The sequence below is a fragment of the Haliotis asinina genome, chromosome 15, assembly GCF_037392515.1.
Source record: "Haliotis asinina isolate JCU_RB_2024 chromosome 15, JCU_Hal_asi_v2, whole genome shotgun sequence".
Lineage (NCBI taxonomy): Eukaryota > Metazoa > Mollusca > Gastropoda > Lepetellida > Haliotidae > Haliotis > Haliotis asinina.
This window is the reverse complement of record NC_090294.1, coordinates 31,045,984-31,065,735: the sequence shown is the minus strand read 5'-3', so window position 1 is coordinate 31,065,735 and position 19,752 is coordinate 31,045,984. Positions and strand designations below refer to the sequence as shown.

The 19,752-nt window shown below is 38.0% G+C and overlaps 1 protein-coding gene across 2 annotated transcripts in view; it reads left to right on the top strand.

Annotated features, from left to right (window-relative positions):
• The window catches only part of LOC137265398 (protein neuralized-like), a 56,739-nt gene that overhangs the window by 11,085 nt on the left and 25,902 nt on the right, over window positions 1–19,752 (top strand). Inside the window, exons 1-2 of one of the 2 annotated variants that reach the window (XM_067800797.1) lie at window positions 9,197–9,408; window positions 13,255–13,767. In XM_067800797.1, coding sequence (XP_067656898.1) covers window positions 9,270–9,408; window positions 13,255–13,767 — 652 coding nt within the window. In that variant the 5' untranslated portion in view covers window positions 9,197–9,269. Of the gene's footprint in view, window positions 1–9,196; window positions 9,409–13,254; window positions 13,768–19,752 lie in introns of those variants that run through there. The other variant, XM_067800798.1, reaches the window with a different exon arrangement.

Here is a 19,752-nt window from a genome sequence, read left to right as displayed (position 1 = left end):
TGTAATGGTGAAGTAACAGTGACAGTGCTAGGAAGGGATAGGTCCCAAGATACTGGTTATACTTCTATTTTAGTGTAATGGTGAAGTAACAGTGACAGTGCTAGGAAGGGATAGGTCCCAAGATACTGGTTATACTTCTATTTTAGTGTAATGGTGAAGTAACAGGGATTGCTAGGAAGGGATAGGTCCCAAGATACTGGTTATACTTCTATTTTAGTGTAATGGTGAAGTAACAGTGACAGTGCTAGGAAGGGATAGGTCCCAAGATACTGGTTATACTTCTATTTTAGTGTAATGGTGAAGTAACAGGGACAGTGCTAGGAAGGGATAGGTCCCAAGATACTGGTTATACTTCTGTTTTAGTGTAATGGTGAAGTAACAGGGATTGCTAGGAAGGGATAGGTCCCAAGATACTGGTTATACTTCTGTTTTAGTGTAATGGTGAAGTAACAGGGATTGCTAGGAAGGGATAGGTCCCAAGATACTGGTTATACTTCTGTTTTAGTGTAATGGTGAAGTAACAGGGATTGCTAGGAAGGGATAGGTCCCAAGATACTGGTTATACTTCTATTTTAGTGTAATGGTGAAGTAACAGTGACAGTGCTAGGAAGGGATAGGTCCCAAGATACTGGTTATACTTCTATTTTAGTGTAATGGTGAAGTAACAGTGACAGTGCAAGGAAGGGATAGGTCCCAAGATACTGGTTATACTTCTATTTTAGTGTAATTTTGAAGTAACAGGGATTGCTAGGAAGGGATAGGTCCCAAGATACTGGTTATACTTCTATTTTAGTGTAATGGTGAAGTAACAGTGACAGTGCTAGGAAGGGATAGGTCCCAAGATACTGGTTATACTTCTATTTTAGTGTAATGGTGAAGTAACAGTGACAGTGCTAGGAAGGGATAGGTCCCAAGATACTGGTTATACTTCTATTTTAGTGTAATGGTGAAGTAACAGTGACAGTGCTAGGAAGGGATAGGCCCCAAGATACTGGTTATACTTCTATTTTAGTGTAATGGTGAAGTAACAGTGACAGTGCTAGGAAGGGATAGGTCCCAAGATACTGGTTATACTTCTATTTTAGTGTAATGGTGAAGTAACAGTGACAGTGCTAGGAAGGGATAGGTCCCAAGATACTGGTTATACTTCTATTTTAGTGTAATGGTGAAGTAACAGTGACAGTGCTAGGAAGGGATAGGTCCCTGGGTGTTGGTTTAACCTCACTTTGAACATAATGGTTAAGTAGCACTGTCTGCCATCAACATGATGAATGCATAAAGCCTGGGATGTTGGTTGAACTTTTATTAAATTGAGGTCGTGAAAGGACTGCCAGGAAACGAGTAGGCCCAGTGTGCTTGTTGAAACAGGCTGTACCACTCTTGGGCTGTATTTAACCCTGCCTTCTACTATTACGTCTTCCATCACCTGGTTATTTCTGTACCACTGTACCCTTGCCTGGCTGCACATGTAACTTGCATTGGTAAATTTGAACACAGTTTGTTGGTGTATATTCTCAGACAATTTTCTGTTATAGCTAAAGCAGCTCTAAAAAGGCCTAGAATATATTTTAGATTAATGAGGGTAAAACTGTCACTATCAGTTGACTTTCATCACTTATCTGTGTGGAGGCCTTTTTGATGTATGTATATAATACATAACATATATGTGACCAGATTGATAACTGACAGAGTATCAAGGGCGTTCCTACTATTCTACACTTAGAAAACTATAACACTGACAGTATTCTGTACTTGTTTTATCATACCTACTGATGCTGTAAATAGTGTATTGCACAGTTTTGTATAATCATTGTTTGTTGTGAACTGTTATTAACATGGTATAGACTAAAACTTGTTTCAAATGCAGATAACTAATGTTAACAAGCTATGCTGTTGACTAAAACTTGTTTAAACAGCAGATAACTAATGTTAACAAGCTATGCTGTTGACTAAAACGTGTTTCAACTTCAGATAACTAATGTTAACAAGCTATGCTGTTGACTAAAACTTGTTTCAACAGCAGATAACTAATGTTAACAAGCTATGCTGTTGACTAAAACTTGTTTAAACAGCAGATAACTAATGTTAACAAGCTATGCTGTTGACTAAAACTTGTTTCAACAGCAGATAACTAATGTTAACAAGCTATGCTGTAGACTAAAACTTGTTTAAACAGCAGATAACTAATGTTAACAAGCTATGCTGTTGACTAAAACTTGTTTAAACAGCAGATAACTAATGTTAACAAGCTATGCTGTAGACTAAAACTTGTTTCAACAGCAGATAACTAATGTTAACAAGCTATGCTGTAGACTAAAACTTGTTTAAACAGCAGATAACTAATGTTAACAAGCTATGCTGTTGACTAAAACTTGTTTCAACTGCAGATGACTAATGTTAACAAGCTATGCTGTTGACTAAAACTTGTTTCAACAGCAGATAACTAATGTTAACAAGCTATGCTGTTGACTAAAACTTGTTTCAACTGCAGATAACTAATGTTAACAAGCTATGCTGTAGACTAAAACTTGTTTAAACAGCAGATAACTAATGTTAACAAGCTATGCTGTTGACTAAAACTTGTTTAAACAGCAGATAACTAATGTTAATAAGCTATGCTGTTGACTAAAACTTGTTTAAACAGCAGATAACTAATGTTAACAAGCTATGCTGTAGACTAAAACTTGTTTAAACAGCAGATAACTAATGTTAACAAGCTATGCTGTAGACTAAAACTTGTTTCAACAGCAGATAACTAATGTTAACAAGCTATGCTGTTGACTAAAACTTGTTTCAACTGCAGATGACTAATGTTAACAAGCTATGCTGTTGACTAAAACTTGTTTCAACAGCAGATAACTAATGTTAACAAGCTATGCTGTTGACTAAAACTTGTTTCAACTGCAGATAACTAATGTTAACAAGCTATGCTGTAGACTAAAACTTGTTTAAACAGCAGATAACTAATGTTAACAAGCTATGCTGTAGACTAAAACTTGTTTCAACAGCAGATAACTAATGTTAACAAGCTATGCTGTTGACTAAAACTTGTTTCAACTGCAGATGACTAATGTTAACAAGCTATGCTGTTGACTAAAACTTGTTTCAACAGCAGATAACTAATGTTAACAAGCTATGCTGTTGACTAAAACTTGTTTCAACTGCAGATAACTAATGTTAACAAGCTATGCTGTTGACTAAAACTTGTTTAAACAGCAGATAACTAATGTTAACAAGCTATGCTGTAGACTAAAACTTGTTTCAACAGCAGATAACTAATGTTAACAAGCTATGCTGTAGACTAAAACTTGTTTAAACAGCAGATAACTAATGTTAACAAGCTATGCTGTAGACTAAAACTTGTTTAAACAGCAGATGACTAATGTTAACAAGCTATGCTGTTGACTAAAACTTGTTTAAACAGCAGATGACTAATGTTAACAAGCTATGCTGTTGACTAAAACTTGTTTAAACAGCAGATAACTAATGTTAACAAGCTATGCTGTAGACTAAAACTTGTTTAAACAGCAGATAACTAATGTTAACAAGCTATTCTGTTGACTAAAACTTGTTTAAACAGCAGATAACTAATGTTAACAAGCTATGCTGTAGACTAAAACTTGTTTAAACAGCAGATAACTAATGTTAACAAGCTATGCTGTTGACTAAAACTTGTTTAAACAGCAGATAGCTAATGTTAACAAGCTATGCTGTTGACTAAAACTTGTTTAAACAGCAGATAACTAATGTTAACAAGCTATGCTGTTGACTAAAACTTGTTTAAACAGCAGATAACTAATGTTAACAAGCTATGCTGTAGACTAAAACTTGTTTAAACAGCAGGTAACTAATGTTAACAAGCTATGCTGTAGACTAAAACTTGTTTAAACAGCAGATGACTAATGTTAACAAGCTATGCTGTAGACTAAAACTTGTTTAAACAGCAGATGACTAATGTTAACAAGCTATGCTGTTGACTAAAACTTGTTTCAACAGCAGATGACTAATGTTAACAAGCTATGCTGTTGACTAAAACTTGTTTAAACAGCAGATGACTAATGTTAACAAGCTATGCTGTTGACTAAAACTTGTTTAAACAGCAGATGACTAATGTTAACAAGCTATGCTGTAGACTAAAACTTGTTTAAACAGCAGATGACTAATGTTAACAAGCTATGCTGTTGACTAAAACTTGTTTAAACAGCAGATGACTAATGTTAACAAGCTATGCTGTAGACTAAAACTTGTTTCAACAGCAGATAACTAATGTTAACAAGCTATGCTGTTGACTAAAACTTGTTTAAACAGCAGATGACTAATGTTAACAAGCTATGCTGTTGACTAAAACTTGTTTCAACAGCAGATAACTAATGTTAACAAGCTATGCTGTTGACTAAAAGTTGTTTCAACTGCAGATAACTAATGTTAACAAGCTATGCTGTTGACTAAAACTTGTTTAAACAGCAGGTAACTAATGTTAACAAGCTATTCTGTAGACTAAAACTTGTTTCAACTGCAGATAGCTAATGTTAACAAGCTATGCTGTAGACTAAAACTTGTTTAAACAGCAGATAACTAATGTTAACAAGCTATGCTGTAGACTAAAACTTGTTTAAACAGCAGATAACTAATGTTAACAAGCTATGCTGTTGACTAAAACTTGTTTAAACAGCAGATAACTAATGTTAACAAGCTATGCTGTAGACTAAAACTTGTTTCAACTGCAGATGACTAATGTTAACAAGCTATGCTGTTGACTAAAACTTGTTTCAACTTCAGAAATAATTACTGTTCTAGACTAAAACAACTTGTGTTACTAAGGCACACTGATAGTATGAAACATGCTTCAACTGCAGAGACATTATGTTAACAGACCTTGATGGACTAAAAGATGTTTCCACCCAAGACAAAATTTCTGTCTGCAGGACATGTTTGTCAACTTTTTTTGCAAAGATCATGATTATTTAGAGGGACATATTGGTAGTCAGAGTTGTTTGAAAAACCTAAGAAGGGAAAACCAGGTTATCAGAGTATCAGATAAATGGTGTGTTATGACAGCCAGTTTTACTGTCTGACATACAGATCTCAATATATACACAAGTCTCTCTACAGCTAAGTAGGATCCTTATAGTTATAGGATATTACGTTAAGAGCTGTTTATAAGACAATGATATTTCCAGTTAGTCAGTGGAGGTAGATTAGAGAGTCTGCAAAGTATGGGTTACATTCAAGCTGGAAGTGATGAGGCATCAATTCCTTGTCATTACAGTGTGCACTGTGATGTAGGTACAAGTAGGACAGAGTTTTACAAGAAAAACACAAAACCATGTGGAAGGTAGCTGGTATGATAGGAAGATTAGGCATAATGTTTTGATGTACTGCTTGCTTTTTGGGGCAGTTTAACAGGTGCCTCCATTTTCCCTCATGCTGAGTTACTTTTGAAGTATAACCTGGCACAGGCTCAGCCTGGATGTAGCACAGTTTCTTTACACCCTTGTAAGCCCGTACGTAGTTGCACTATTATTACCATATATACCCACGTATAATGCGCGTTTTTCATACCTAGAATGAGGGGGTCAGGAAGGGGGGTCGCATTATACACGGGGTATAAGATCTTAAGTTTTTCCCAGCTGTTTCACTTTCAGTTTCCACTGACGATGTCAACCAGTGTTTGATAGCCATCCCAGCACTTCACAAGAAAGCTTCGCATTTAGTCCGAAATAACTGTTACTATCCGAAATAAAGACCATTTGTATCTCGTTTACTTGTTTTTAACATATACATGTATTCTCTGTAAATAAAGTTGAAATGACCATCGATCCAGGTTTAGAAGCCAGCTGACACTCCTTATACATTCACACTAGAATAGGTTACTGATTGTGCCTTATACTAAGAACTGGGGTTCAGAAACTCGACACATCGCATAGGTTATGCAGGTTGACTCTCCACGTTAGAAATATAAACTCTGCACACGGTTAGCAAACACTTCCGTGTTTCATGAGTGGGATCATCTCATATTTCATTTATCATTGTAGTATATTACTTCCATATTTTTATATATTTAACTTAAATTATCACTGCAATCACTTTCCTTCAGAAAAGTATATGGTTACATGTCTATACTGAAATACATGGCAAAATAGACAAACATATAGCCAGTAATGAAGATACATTTCGTTTGCTGGAGATCACGTGAGGTCACGTGACCTAGTGACTGTTTTGGAGTTACACACTTGACAAAGCTTCGTAGAAAAAACAACAACACAAGACAAACACATATTTACTGGATGTGTGCTGGTAATGTGCTTCATTCTAGGTCGTTTTGGAATAATACACTCCACAAAGCTTCGTATAAAAACAACAACGCATGACAAAACACTTTTTTATTGGCGCCGGTGATGTGCTTCATCCATGGTCACATTATACACAGGGTATGTGATTTATCCTCAATTCTGAAGGGGGGTGGGGGGGCGCATTATTATAAGTGGGGTCGCATTATATGCAGATATACACTGTAGTCTTCAGAAGCTAGAAGTTCTCACTTCCTCAGATGGGACAATTTGGATAATAACACTTTTTAGCTTCCCTAAACAAAAGATTTGTTTGAGTTGTTGATAAGTTTATGGTCTATATTTGGATGATAATGTCTATTATAAACTCTTAGATCTTAACTGTGTATTTGCATTTTTGATGTTTGGTTGATGAGATACACATCTTGAACCACAATATATACTTGCTGTTGACTGAAATAGGACCTTGCATCACATCATCTTCAGTTTCCCACATTGGTACAATTTGTGAAGCCCATTTCATGTTTGGGTGATTTATTTTGGATAAATAAGCAGTACAGTGTCATAGATACAGTGCACATGTAAAGTTTGCTGCACTTGAGGCCTGCTTTGGCAACCAACATCAGCATGCCTCTTTCACCAAGCAAGTGCATGCATGGTAACGGAAAGAATGGGTCTTTTTCCATGTTACATTGTTGACTTTATTGTCTTTTTTGAGTGGCTCATCTGTTATTGGTATTGCCATCTGCTGCCAAATAATCTTCCAGGATGAAACTGAGCAGAATAGTGGTCATTGATTTCACTTTAAATCAATGCATTTCTATGGCAACAAGTTTGACTTCGACTGAAATTGATGTTGGTGCTCCTTTCCGGAAAACTCTAGAACCGTTCACTATTTCTTCACCAAACTTGACTCTTCTACACCAGACTTGACTCATAGATTGGTCTAGTGGTGTACTGGTACCTTTTGATAGTTTTGGAATTCTGATTAAAGTATTTTTTGCAATTACATGGCAACAAATTTTGCTTCAACTGAATTCAGTAGCAGTGCTCCTTTCAGGAACAGAACTTTTTAAACCTTTCATTACTTTTCTTCCATTTTTCTATATACACACCTAAACATTTGGCATAATCATAACTTGTAGACGTACTCATGAAGGATATTTTGCCATTTCGGGGGTTATTGATGACTTACTTCTTGTTGCCATGTTAATGAAAACCATCAAATACAGAAGCAGCTGTCAAGGCACTAGGTATCGTTATGACATGTTGATGGCTGTCAGACTAGATGTGTTCTGCCATGGTCATCAATCAAGCTGTTCATCCTCTTTCTCTTGTAGCTGGGACGGCGGGATAACCTAGTGGTTAAAATGTCTACTTGCCATGCTGAAGACCCTGGTTCCATTCCCCAAATGGGTAGGGTTGAAACGGCATGCCACTGTATTAGTAGAACTGTGGTATTTTGCCTTCAGTTTGGTACATCATAATGCAATCCAGATAGTTTGTATTTTTGGTTTTCATACCATCATTTCTGTCTAATCATAAAGTGACAATTTTGTTCAATTTTGGTTAATAAAGATTATGGTTATTTTTCCATGTTATTAAACAGTATGGAGTGTGGCTCACAGAGACTTGTAATGCTGAAAATCATACGTCCTAGGTCCAACACTTGCTCCGCGATAGCTATCTACATTATGTATATTCAGTTGGCTATCAGTGAATGAGTGTTGGACCTAGGATATATTATATTCAGCAATACAAACCCTTAAGGTTTTGGCTTTTCTTGTCAGTTTTCTGCATTTTGGTCATGTCTCATGTGCTGAACCAAAACCAGCTGAACCAAAGGCCTTTTATTCCACAATACTGTATGTACCTACCGTGGTATAAGAGTACCATTTCTCCCTTACAGTTGGGTACATTGTGTGGAGCCTATTGTTGTTGTAAGCTGTCATGATAATGCTGGAATGTTGCTGAAACCATACCCACTTACTCACTCACGTTTTTCTAGTCAGTCTTCAGGTTGGTTGAAATACCATGGTTAGTGTTTTTGTTAGTTGTCATTGAAGCAATTTGTGATTGTTTATTGCTGTTTTGAACAGACTGAACTTGCTATAGAAATTTTGATTTACTTGATTGCTGACACAAAAGCAGCTCAGAGATTCACAGTTTATTATAAAAATAAACATTTCAGTGACATAGAGCTCACAGGACCACAAAGTGAGTTTGCTGTATCTGTCCGTTCAATATGAGCACGTCTATTATGTCCATCAGTTTTATATAGTATACGGGAAATGGTGGTGGTCTAAAAAAGTGTTTGTTTGAATCTGTTTGTTAAAGTCATGGTTATTAATTGTAATTTATTGTACTTTCTACTTACTTGGTAAGTAGATGTATCCCCACATCTGCGGAAACCATGTGTGAGAGGATCTAGGTGCAAACTGTGTAACTTGCATCCACAAAGTCTGTGTCTTAGCCTGTGTGGAAGCAAGACTTTAGCTATGGCTAGTCCTGTCAACTTGCAAGGCCACATTACATGTGACTCTGTCATTGTGCCAACAAATCTATCTCATATGGTTTGTCCTGTAAACTTGCAAAGCAACAGAACTATCATATTGAGAGTAAAGTTTGATGACATCATTTGTGTCATCTCAATACTTGGCACTTTTCATGTCCGTATGGAGTCTGTTAGCCTGTTGATAAACATGCCCTTTTGAGAAGAAGAGTACAGTTCTCCCAAGCTACAGGCTTCTACCAAGTTCTGAGCCAGACAGTACTGCTCCAGGCTCTAGCATGGCATTGAGGACAAGGTGTTTTAGTTGGAGCTGTTGTCTATCCAGCTTCTGTCCTGCTGTACATAGCCCTTGCAAGATTTCTTCTCAGCTTACAACACAGTCAGTGGGATTTCTGCCTTGGCCACACTGCAGTGAATGAAAGCGTGGCTGTGTGTTTTTATGTGTGTAGAACTGGAGTAAGCAGAAGATGGGTATCTACAGCTTGGAGAGTGTTGTGATTGACTGCAACTATACACTGACCAAGCGTGGTTCGCTGCAAAGAGATATAACCTTCACCTCTCATGGGGACAACAGATCTAGTCTCCATGTACACCAGCAAAAACAAGGTAGGGGGTCACATCAAGGGCACTGCATCATCTTTGTTTCCACATTTTCAACTTTATTCCCTGTGGACAGCTGAAATCTTCTCTGACTTGGATGCTTGTTAAGCCACTAATTCAAACCATCTGATTGCATTCCATCTGAGATGGTAGCTAAATGTTCATCTTCAAGTTGAATGAAAACAAAGATGCATTTATATATAATCCTGTTATATCAGTACTTTAAACACACCTTTTGTCTCCTTGCTGCTACGATAACACAAATTATAGTAACAGGCGGCCATGTATGTTTGTAGATGTGGGGTGAATATTTGTACCACAGAGACCAAAAATCATGTTTGGGAAAGCACACCTGATTATCTCCCTTGATGATGGTAATATTTTTTCAACATACACCAGTCTTCGAAAATCTAACATGCAACTAAAAGTAAAATATTCAGGTGGTCACTAGATTCTAGTACTACAGAGACAAGCTAAAACTATTTCCAGTTAAATTTTAAATACTGTATACAGTACTTTGTCATGTAACCTTGTGTTTGTTATGTTACTATAGCATTTTTGACATAGAGGTTGGTGAATAGACAATAAGAGGGAGCAATGTTCTATACATGGCAATCCTGGCTAGTAAGGTTAGTGATATTCCGAAGACTAACATGTCAGTAATTTCTTATAAATATCTGAACTAAATAACTGAAGGTTGTTAGAATTCCAATATTTTCAAAGTGCATGTAACATTTATGCTTCTGAAGAAACATTTACCTTTGTGAATTCCAGCATGATGCACAGTCTATAGAAACAAAGGCCTAGATGCCATGGACATTGTGTTGTATAACTTTCAAAAGGCAACAGCTAGAGAGCAGTGTGTGCCAAAGATGATCAGGATGTTTTTAGATTTGATAATGTCTTGTAATCATAACCACCACAGTAAGACACGTCCAGCATTTGGCATGAGGCCCAGTGGCAGCCGCCACCGTGCTACTAAACTGTTGTTATGTGTGATAACTGCCACATGTGCAGATGCACGTGCTGAGTGCAGCGCTAACTGGGATTCTCATGGATGGAGTTGTTTGTTGCCTGTTTGCTCAGCCAAGAGTTCAGCTACCTTACTCATGGCATAATGCAATTAGCTTATATCAGGAATGCCAGCTAGGTTATGTTGTGTAGTTGAGATTGATTCACAGAATTTATGTTACTAATGCTCATAATAATTACAAACTCTCTTTGATGGTGTGATTGAATTGGCTGCCTGGGATTTTGCTAGTCTGCTGGAAACAGTACTTGACTATACTGCGTAGATTTTTTAACTGAAAACTGTGAGAAATGGAAGAAGACTTGTTTCAGGATAAATTGAATTCAGGTGAATTACAATGGAAATAGGCACTTTTCTCTGCTGTAAAATATTGCCTGGGTGAGAACTTAAAGTGTCATTGTAGGTACTGTGAAGTCGAGCTAGTGGCCTTAACTTTAGAAGTGAATCTTGTATGACTTGCTCACTCTTCCATAGGGGTGCAAGCCTCATACTGAAACAAGAAACATGCTTCAGAGTATATGCATATGTACAAATGCTAGTGCTTAAACTATAATTTTAGTAATCTTAGAGAGAATTAAAAGTCTCCATGCAGACATGGCTGACCCATGTTAAACATTGTTAAAGTTGAACTACCAAAATCAGTGTCCAAACTTGCAAGGTATACGTCAGTTATATCAGCTCCTTTCAAGGCACAAATCGCTGTTGATGTGTGAGTCCAAAAATATCGTTTTGCAAAATTGGAAAGAATATGGTCAATCTGTTGGAATGGTGGCAAAGCAATTTTTCTTGAGTATTTCAAGGTTTTTCAGCATCATCAAACATGGAACACATTAGCAATCCAGTGATGGTGTATATTTATTAGTTGCTCTTCCCTGGCAAGTGTGACAGCTGGACTAATGACAGGAACCTCCACAACATTTACTCCTGTTCCACTGTGGCACCTTCAGTCATTCTCCAGACCTTAGGTCTAGACATGATGTGAACTATATCTGTCAAGTCATGATAACATAGGAAACAGTTTTCAAATTTATGACAGAAGCCAGCATGGTTCCTTCTTTTAATGTCAGTTAGTGATCTTCCAATTTCCAAATGGAAGATGGTTATTTATCATTGGGACATCTCAGAAGGCCATTTGTTGAAAAACTCAGTCATGCTCCACCTGTTGGTTGTTGAATCCACAAAGTAATATAACTGATTTTTATTATGCATGTGCCAATTTAAACAGGGTTAACATTAAATATTTTGTGTGTTGTCTCTGCCTGGGATGTTCATGTAGAATCACCTTTGTTATCAGTGGTTATGTTTTGGATCCAGGCGTTTGAAACATGTTCCCATACATCTTTCAAAATGGAGTGCAATGTAGTCACCATACAATGGATGAGATCATTTATGTTCACAGTAACTGAATGGCTTAGTTAAATGTCACTTTCAATTGTGTAAAGAAAAGGTTAATAAACAAATGTTCCTCACATTTCACACTTAGCAAAGAAAATGTTTTAGAAAAGTATCCACACACTGCACAGGTCCTCTTTCATATGTGGCATTTTTTTCAACCAGTCAGTCTGCAACATGAATGTATCAGAATTTTACAGTGATTAAAGAATTAAAAGTCAATATTGCCATTGGGGACCACTCTTAAACCAGATTCATTGAAGATTTTGTGGACGGAATGAATGGATCCCACTGGAAGTGAGCATTTAAGATGGTATACCTTTGTTAGTGCCAAGTTTAGAGGTACTAAAACCTGAATCTAATGTAAGATGGGATACTTATTATGTCATTTTCTAGCACATATTTCAGATTTGGACAATATTTTGTAATAATATGTATTTGGACGTATTTTTGTTCAATTTTTCATCAATGAATATGAATATACTCCCACATAGCAGATTGCATGCCATTCAAGTTATATTCATCCCAAAATAGTTTCATTCCACACTGTAGTTAAACTTTCTGTATTAACCATCATTGAGAAGGTCCTTGTCTGTTCTCCCATAATTGTTTATCAGTGCCATCAACATGCATACTACCGAGTCTTACCGATCGATTCTGATCGCTTATGAATGGCAACAGCATAGCCGGCCAAGCCATTGACAACCCCCTGGATTGGAAAATCCATAAATGATCCTTCGATTATCAGTTTATTGAGACGTACACTTTCATCCCCGAAATATGCAGGTCAGCTACTGGAGCTAAATATTTGTGTTTTACATATTGACTTGCAGGCATTAATATTTCACATTCGGGAGACATACTGGGAGGAGCCAGATTATATTCCTTATGAGATTGTACACTTTTACACCTCAAAATACACTTTTTAGCCACCTTGAATCCACTTTGAAGGCAAGTGGGGAGGGCAGGTCTGCAAGAAATGGTATTTCAGGTGTTCTTGGTGCAAGAAATCGTATTTCAGGTATTGTGGTGCAAGAAACTATACTTCAGGTGTTCTGGTACAAGAAATGTTCTTGGTGAAAGAAGCAGTATTTCAAGTGTCCCTGGTGCAAGAAACAGTATTTCAGGTGTCCCTGGTGCAAGAAACGGTATTTCAGATTTTTTGGTGCAAGAAATGGTATTTCAGGTGTTCTGCTGCAAGTTGCAAGTGTGGATAAGATGATACATGAAGTTACCCAGCTTTGGTGTTTAAGTCTTAGGTTTTCAACATCTGTCTGAGTATTTCATATGTAGACTGTCAACATATGATCTTTGAGTGGCATTGTCAGCTCTGGTACTTTAATCGCTCATTATGAAATGATTTTCTGTTAACTGAGCTTTTTTAGTTGACTAGAATTTTGTATTCATTTATTCATTTTATTTTTTTTTAGGATTATCAGGTGAATTGCAAAGTCTGCGCTCTGACTGGCCTCTTCAGTTCCATGAAGTTCATGGAGACAACATTGACATCAGCCCTGACCGAACACGTGCCAGACGAATAGACAGTTTTTGTAAAGGCATCTGCTTCAGTAATCGCCCAGTTAACATCAACGAAAAGGTTTTCGTCAAATTTGTAGATACCTCCTCGAGTTGGAGTGGTGTCCTACGTTTCGGTTTCACCAACATTGACCCATCTGTTCTGCGAGGAGCAGAATTGCCACGCTATGCATGTCCTGATTTGACCAACAAACCAGGCAACTGGGCAAAGGCCTTGGGAGAGCGATATGCCAACACAAACTGTCTGCTGTGCTTCTGGGTGACCAGAGCAGGGGATGTCTTCTATAGCATGAATGGTGAAGACAAAGGGGTGTTCTTCTCGGGGGTAATTACCAGCTCCCCACTGTGGGCGCTACTGGACATTTATGGCAACACCTGCGCGGTAGAGTTCCCACAAGATGCACCAGGTAGGTTGAATACTCAAGCATGTATTCCTGATATATGTCCAATCATGATTCATTTTCAAAACTTACACAATTTTATGTGACATGGATTAGTCAGATTGTAAACTTGGGGATTAACTTGTGCGTTAACTCGTTTTTCTGTGAAACACATATATTTAAGTGAATTGTCGATGATTCACCTGTCATCATCATGCAAATGAATGTATTTGAGCCATGAGGTTTTTAGTTAGAAAAATTTAGGAACAGTTTTATCATGCATGATCCATTAACTGTCTGGCTGTTTTATTGCCACATAATAACTGTTCACTTTCAGTTACTTTATATGAAACTATGTCTTTTGTTGTGTGTTTGAACTAGTGGCATTACCCTACAAACTTGATCTATTCCATTGGCCTTACAGTGTAAGACCAGTTATAACTCACATGACATAGAAGGATCACTGATACTTTGAACAATTTCTGATCTGTTTTTAGTATACACATTTTACTTCCATCTGAAGTATTAAAATTACTTTGAGCCTTCACATTCCAAATATGACATATGTTGTGACTCTAATGATTTTGGAGTAGAACATGTGAGTTACATAACTGAATGTCAAAATGTGTGACTGTGTGACTAAAACTGTATGTGAGAGTATCTTTCAGACTGTGTACCTATGTGTCAGTCTTTGTAACTGTGAGTTTCAGTCTGTGTACCTATGTGTCAGTCTTTGTAACTGTGAGTTTCAGTCTGTGTAACTATGTGTCAGTCTTTGTAACTGTGAGTTTCAGTCTGTGTAACTATGTGTCAGTCTTTGTAACTGTTAGTTTCAGTCTGTGTAACTATGTGTCAGTCTTTGTAACTGTGAGTTTCAGTCTGTGTAACTATGTGTCAGTCTTTGTAACTGTGAGTTTCAGTCTGTGTAACTATGTGTCAGTCTTTGTAACTGTGAGTTTCAGTCTGTGTAACTATGTGTCAGTCTTTGTAACTGTGAGTTTCAGTCTGTGTAACTATGTGTCAGTTTGTGTGACTATATGTTTCAGCCTGTGTATGTGTCAGTTTGTGTAACTGTGTGTCAGACTGTGTAACTGTGTTAGCCTGTGTATATGTGTGTCAGTGTGTGTCACTATATGTGTAACTGTGTATATCTCTGTGACTGTGTTAGACTGTGTAACTGTATGTGTCAGACTGTGTAACTGTGTCAAGCTGTGTAACTACAGTCCGTTTGATTCCATTTGAGACCTATGAATTGCTCACTAACACAAAATCTAATAATTGCAACAAAACCAAATTTTGCACAGCCACATGAAATTGACAAACAAACTCTGATGATGTGTCTCACAATTTGTGACACCCGAATAAAAAAGTTGTTTAACAAACGATCATCATTTTCTTGTCACCTTTCGCTATTTTGTATGAGGGGGGGCTCTTGCTGGTAGAACAGCCTGGTGGACAAGGTGCATGTGTGAAATTGACACGTGTGATTTGCTCAGCAAACCAGACATTCGTGATTGCAGTACCTGAAACAATGAGATTATCACACGATGCTAAGTCAATTATTTGCACAGTATTTAACTTTTTAAAAAACGAAGGTGAAAGGGGTAGGCCTCAATATGCTTTGGCTAAGTATCGTTTACAAACTGCACATGCTGTTGGGATGACGGAAGGGAAGTTAAAAACTATCTTGAAAAACTGTACCGATTCAACCTGCACGGACACAACTGAGGGGACCGTCTCAAAACCCACACGATGTGAGAAAGTCAATTCATTTCAACAACAGCTGGTTAGAAACGCCATTAAGTCTCTATATAAACAAAATACCTTTGTCTCTCTGCGTATTCTGAAAAATCATTCTTTGGTCATTTCAAAATATCGGTTATGGAAGTTGCTTCACAAATTTGGTTTCCGTTACAAAAAAGTAGGCTCAGAAAATAGACGTGCACTGTGCGAGAGGTCTGATATTGTTCGATTAAGAAACCAGTACTTATGCACAATTCGAAAGAAACGTACAGAGGGTTACGAGCCTGTATATTTGGACGAAACATGGGTAAATGCTTCCCATACCATAGGGACACAATGGTTCACTAGCCCCTCTTCAGAGTCCTGTGCCAGAAAATTACCACATGGCAAGGGAGAGCGACTGATTGTGCACCATGCTGGTTGCAAGAGTCGGGGATTCCTACTTGGCTGCTCCTTTGTCTTCAAGGCAAATCTAAAGACACCCGAGACTATCATACCGAAATGAATGGGATGATTTTCTTAGAATGGGTACAAAATCAATTGGTACCAGCACTGCCCCCAAAAGTCTGATTGTCATGGATAACGCTCCATATCATGGCGTTCAAGTACCTAATACAAAGGCCCCAACATCTAACAGTAAGAAGGAGGACATGATAGAATGGTTGCAAAACAAAGCAATATCGTATCCAGAAAAAGCAACCAAACCTGTTCTGTATGACATCATAAAGTCAAATAAAACCACACCTGTGTTTAAGGTTGATGAGTACCTTACAGAACATGGTCATTCAGTTTTGTGATTGCCACCCTGTCATTGCGTTTTAAACACAATAGAACTCATTTGGGGTATCATGAAATCGGATGTTGGCAGGCAAAATGTAACATTCAAACTTCGGGATGTACAGACGATTGTTCAACAGTCAATAGACACCATCACGCAGGAAACATAGCAATAGTGCGTTGAGAAAGTTGAGAATGAAACAGAGAGACATTATTGGGAACAAAGTGGACTGGACCATGCCACCATCAAGCCAGTTGTCATCAGAGTAGACGCTGACGACAGTGTCACCGGTTCAGACCATAGCGTCTTCTGGAAGTGGCAACACTGACTCCCACTGAACATCTCAAGTGGTAACCAGATAACTTCTTTTCAGATGACCCCATCTTCACAGCACACGCTTGTTGATTACCTGGCTGTTCTACCAGCAAGTGCCCCCCCCCCCCCCTCGTACAAAATAGCTAAAGGTGACAAGTGACTTTTTTATTTGGGTTTTATTTGGGTGTCCCAAATTATGAGACACATCATCAGAGTTCGTTTGTCAATTTCATGTGGCTGTGCAAAATTTGGTTTTGTTGCAATTATTAGATTTTGTGTTAGTGAGCAATTCATAGGTCTCAAATGGAATCAAACGGACTGTATACGTATGTCAGAATGTGTAGCTGTGTCAGACTCTGTAACTGTGTATCAGTCTGTGTAACTGTTTGTCAGTCTATGTAACTGTGTGTTTAGCTGTATCAGTCTGTATAACTGTGTAACTGTGTCAGCCTTTATAACTGTGTGTCAGACTGTAATTGTGTGTTTAACTGTGTCAGTCTCTGTAACTGTCTGTGTTGCTGTGTCAGTCTGCGTAAATGTGTGCAAGACTGTAACTGTGTACGTTACAGACTATTAAACTCTTTTAGATTGTGTGTCAGTCAGTGTTGCAGACCTGAGACAGTGTAACTTTGTTCCTTTTTGAGATTGTGATTGTGTCTATTAGGCTATGTATCTGTTTGCGAGACTGTGTGTCAGTCTGTGTGTGAGAGATGGTTGTTGGTATCAGAGCATATTCATCTCTCAGGTTGCTTTAACTGGTCTAATATATTTTCACAAGTGTTTTTCACCAGCAAATGTGTTTGTCTCTTCTCTGGCTTTTTCATGTTAATTTGATCTAAACAAGATACTAGATATACCCAAGGGCATCCTCGATATCTCCAGGGTATACGTTCCGAAAAGCCTCCACTATACCCTGGACGCATCTACGGGTCGGCCCGATAATTTTATTACCTCCCTTTGCTGGCTTCGCTTTCTCACAGTAGCCAATCAGAATGGCCGCCATTATAACCGAACTTGCCAGTGTCAACAAAGGTAGCAGTTGCAACTGTGAAGGTTTGCTCGCCGTGCGACTCACAATTTGGGGAAATCATACAGGCAACTTCATAGGTCCGAAACCTTTTTAAATCGGTTAGAGAATTTAAAAAGCGAAAGTGAGTTGTGATTGGTTCGCTCAGCTTCCCAGCGTAGACGCCTGATTGGATAAAAAGCCAGCCAAGGGAGGTAATAATTTTATCGGGCTGAGCCGTAGATGCATCCAGGGTATTGTGGAGACTTTTCGGAATGTATACCCTGGAAATATCGAGGATGACCCAAGGGCAACTTCATGTTAACCTTTCTTCCTTGGAACACCTTAGGCAGTCAAACTATTGCTAAGTTTTGTTGTAATGTTAAGATGCCAAAACTCCCTCTCAGTGCTTTTTCAAAGGATCAGGAATCAGTGATATTGCATTGTAGGATCAAGTAAGTAGTAATATCACACGGTATGATCAAGTAAGCACTAATGTCACATAGTATCATCAAGTAAGCAGTATTATCTCACAGTATGACCAAGTAAGTAGTAATATCACACGGTATGATCAAGTAAGCACTAATGTCACAGAGTATGATCAAGTAAGCAGTATTATCCCACAGTATGATCAAGTAAGCAGTAACATCACACAGTATGATCAAGTCAGCAGTATATACTGAATATGACAAAAGACCTCTCTCTCTCTCTGTCACTGTTTTGCCCCTCATTAACGTGCTCAGGCTCGGACATCTCACTGATCCACAGTACCTCACATACTACCTCACTGTGAAACACACACTACCCCACTACCTTCCTATGGCTTTACTTCCCTTGATGCAATGCTGTGTGAGGCTGTGCAAAGGGAGACAATTCCAGCTGTTTCTATCAATTAGGATGCTGAAGGTTACACCACACCAAATGTTTTCCCATTGACTTTCATATTAACCCTATATAGTAACCCTATTAAAATTATACAGGCTGTCAGCAGCCATTCTATGTAAACACATGTTCTGTCCAACTTTTGTCAAAATTTTCCAAGCACAAGAAACGTAACATAGCAACCTCTCATTAAGCACCAAATGTCACCTATTTGAATATAATGTGCTCACATAAGCATGAGTCATGGTGATAAAAATGACAGCACTAAATACTTTTAAATTGTGGTCAGTTTTAATTACTAGATGGATGTGCTTTTGAAACACTAAAGTATCTTACACTGTTTCATCCAATCACCTCTGTCACAGGTGTCTGTCCCTTTGAGTTTTTTCTATATGGTCCTTCAGGGACTGGGAAAGGCAGGGGCCATGGGCCATTTTGCACATTAGAATGAAAAATGTCCCTTTAGAATTTGGGAGGTTACTGTTATTACAAGGGCAGTGGCCCATTCTAAATTCAGAAAATGGCCAATAATCCTGAGAATGGCCTATTGTCAAAGATCTCTTTCCCAATCCTTGGTCCTTGCTTGGGAAACATGCACTTCTGATATAGTGTACTGTAACCTGTATGCCACATGTTGGTTGTCCCACCTGAATGATGTTTTGGATCAGCATGACAATAGTAAGTTGTCATGTGTGTAGGTTTCTTTGTTCTGCCCTCAGTACTGTTGGAGAGACATGACCAGTCATCAGAATCTACACAACACAATTTCAAATCACAAGTTGTGCTTTCAAGAAGTATACAACCATTAATCATTATTAATAAAGAAACGTTCTTCATCACTTTGTATTTTATCGTGTGAGTAGATAATCATGTATTGTAAATCATGAAATTTTTGCGAGCATGATATTTTTGCGAAAACTGCGAATGACTTGAGCTCGCAAAAATATCATAACGCAATTTGCTGGTAGTTTGCAATGAATAATCAGCAAACAACCTGTCGTATCTTCGCTTTATTATTCACCAGTTCATATAATTAACAATAGATCTAGACAATACTTATATTAAGCAATGACAACAACACGAAGAATGACTAATTACTAGCATTTCTCAAACTCACGTGTCACATGTCAAACAAAGGATACCGGAACAAAAGTCACTCAATCAGTACATCCGATAGTCCAGACAGGTGCCAGCCAAGCACCACACATTTCTTAGAGACAGTTTGAAAGGCCGAGAACATCCAGCTGGCGTGGATAGGTTTCATGACACTTATCTAGAGATCAACAGC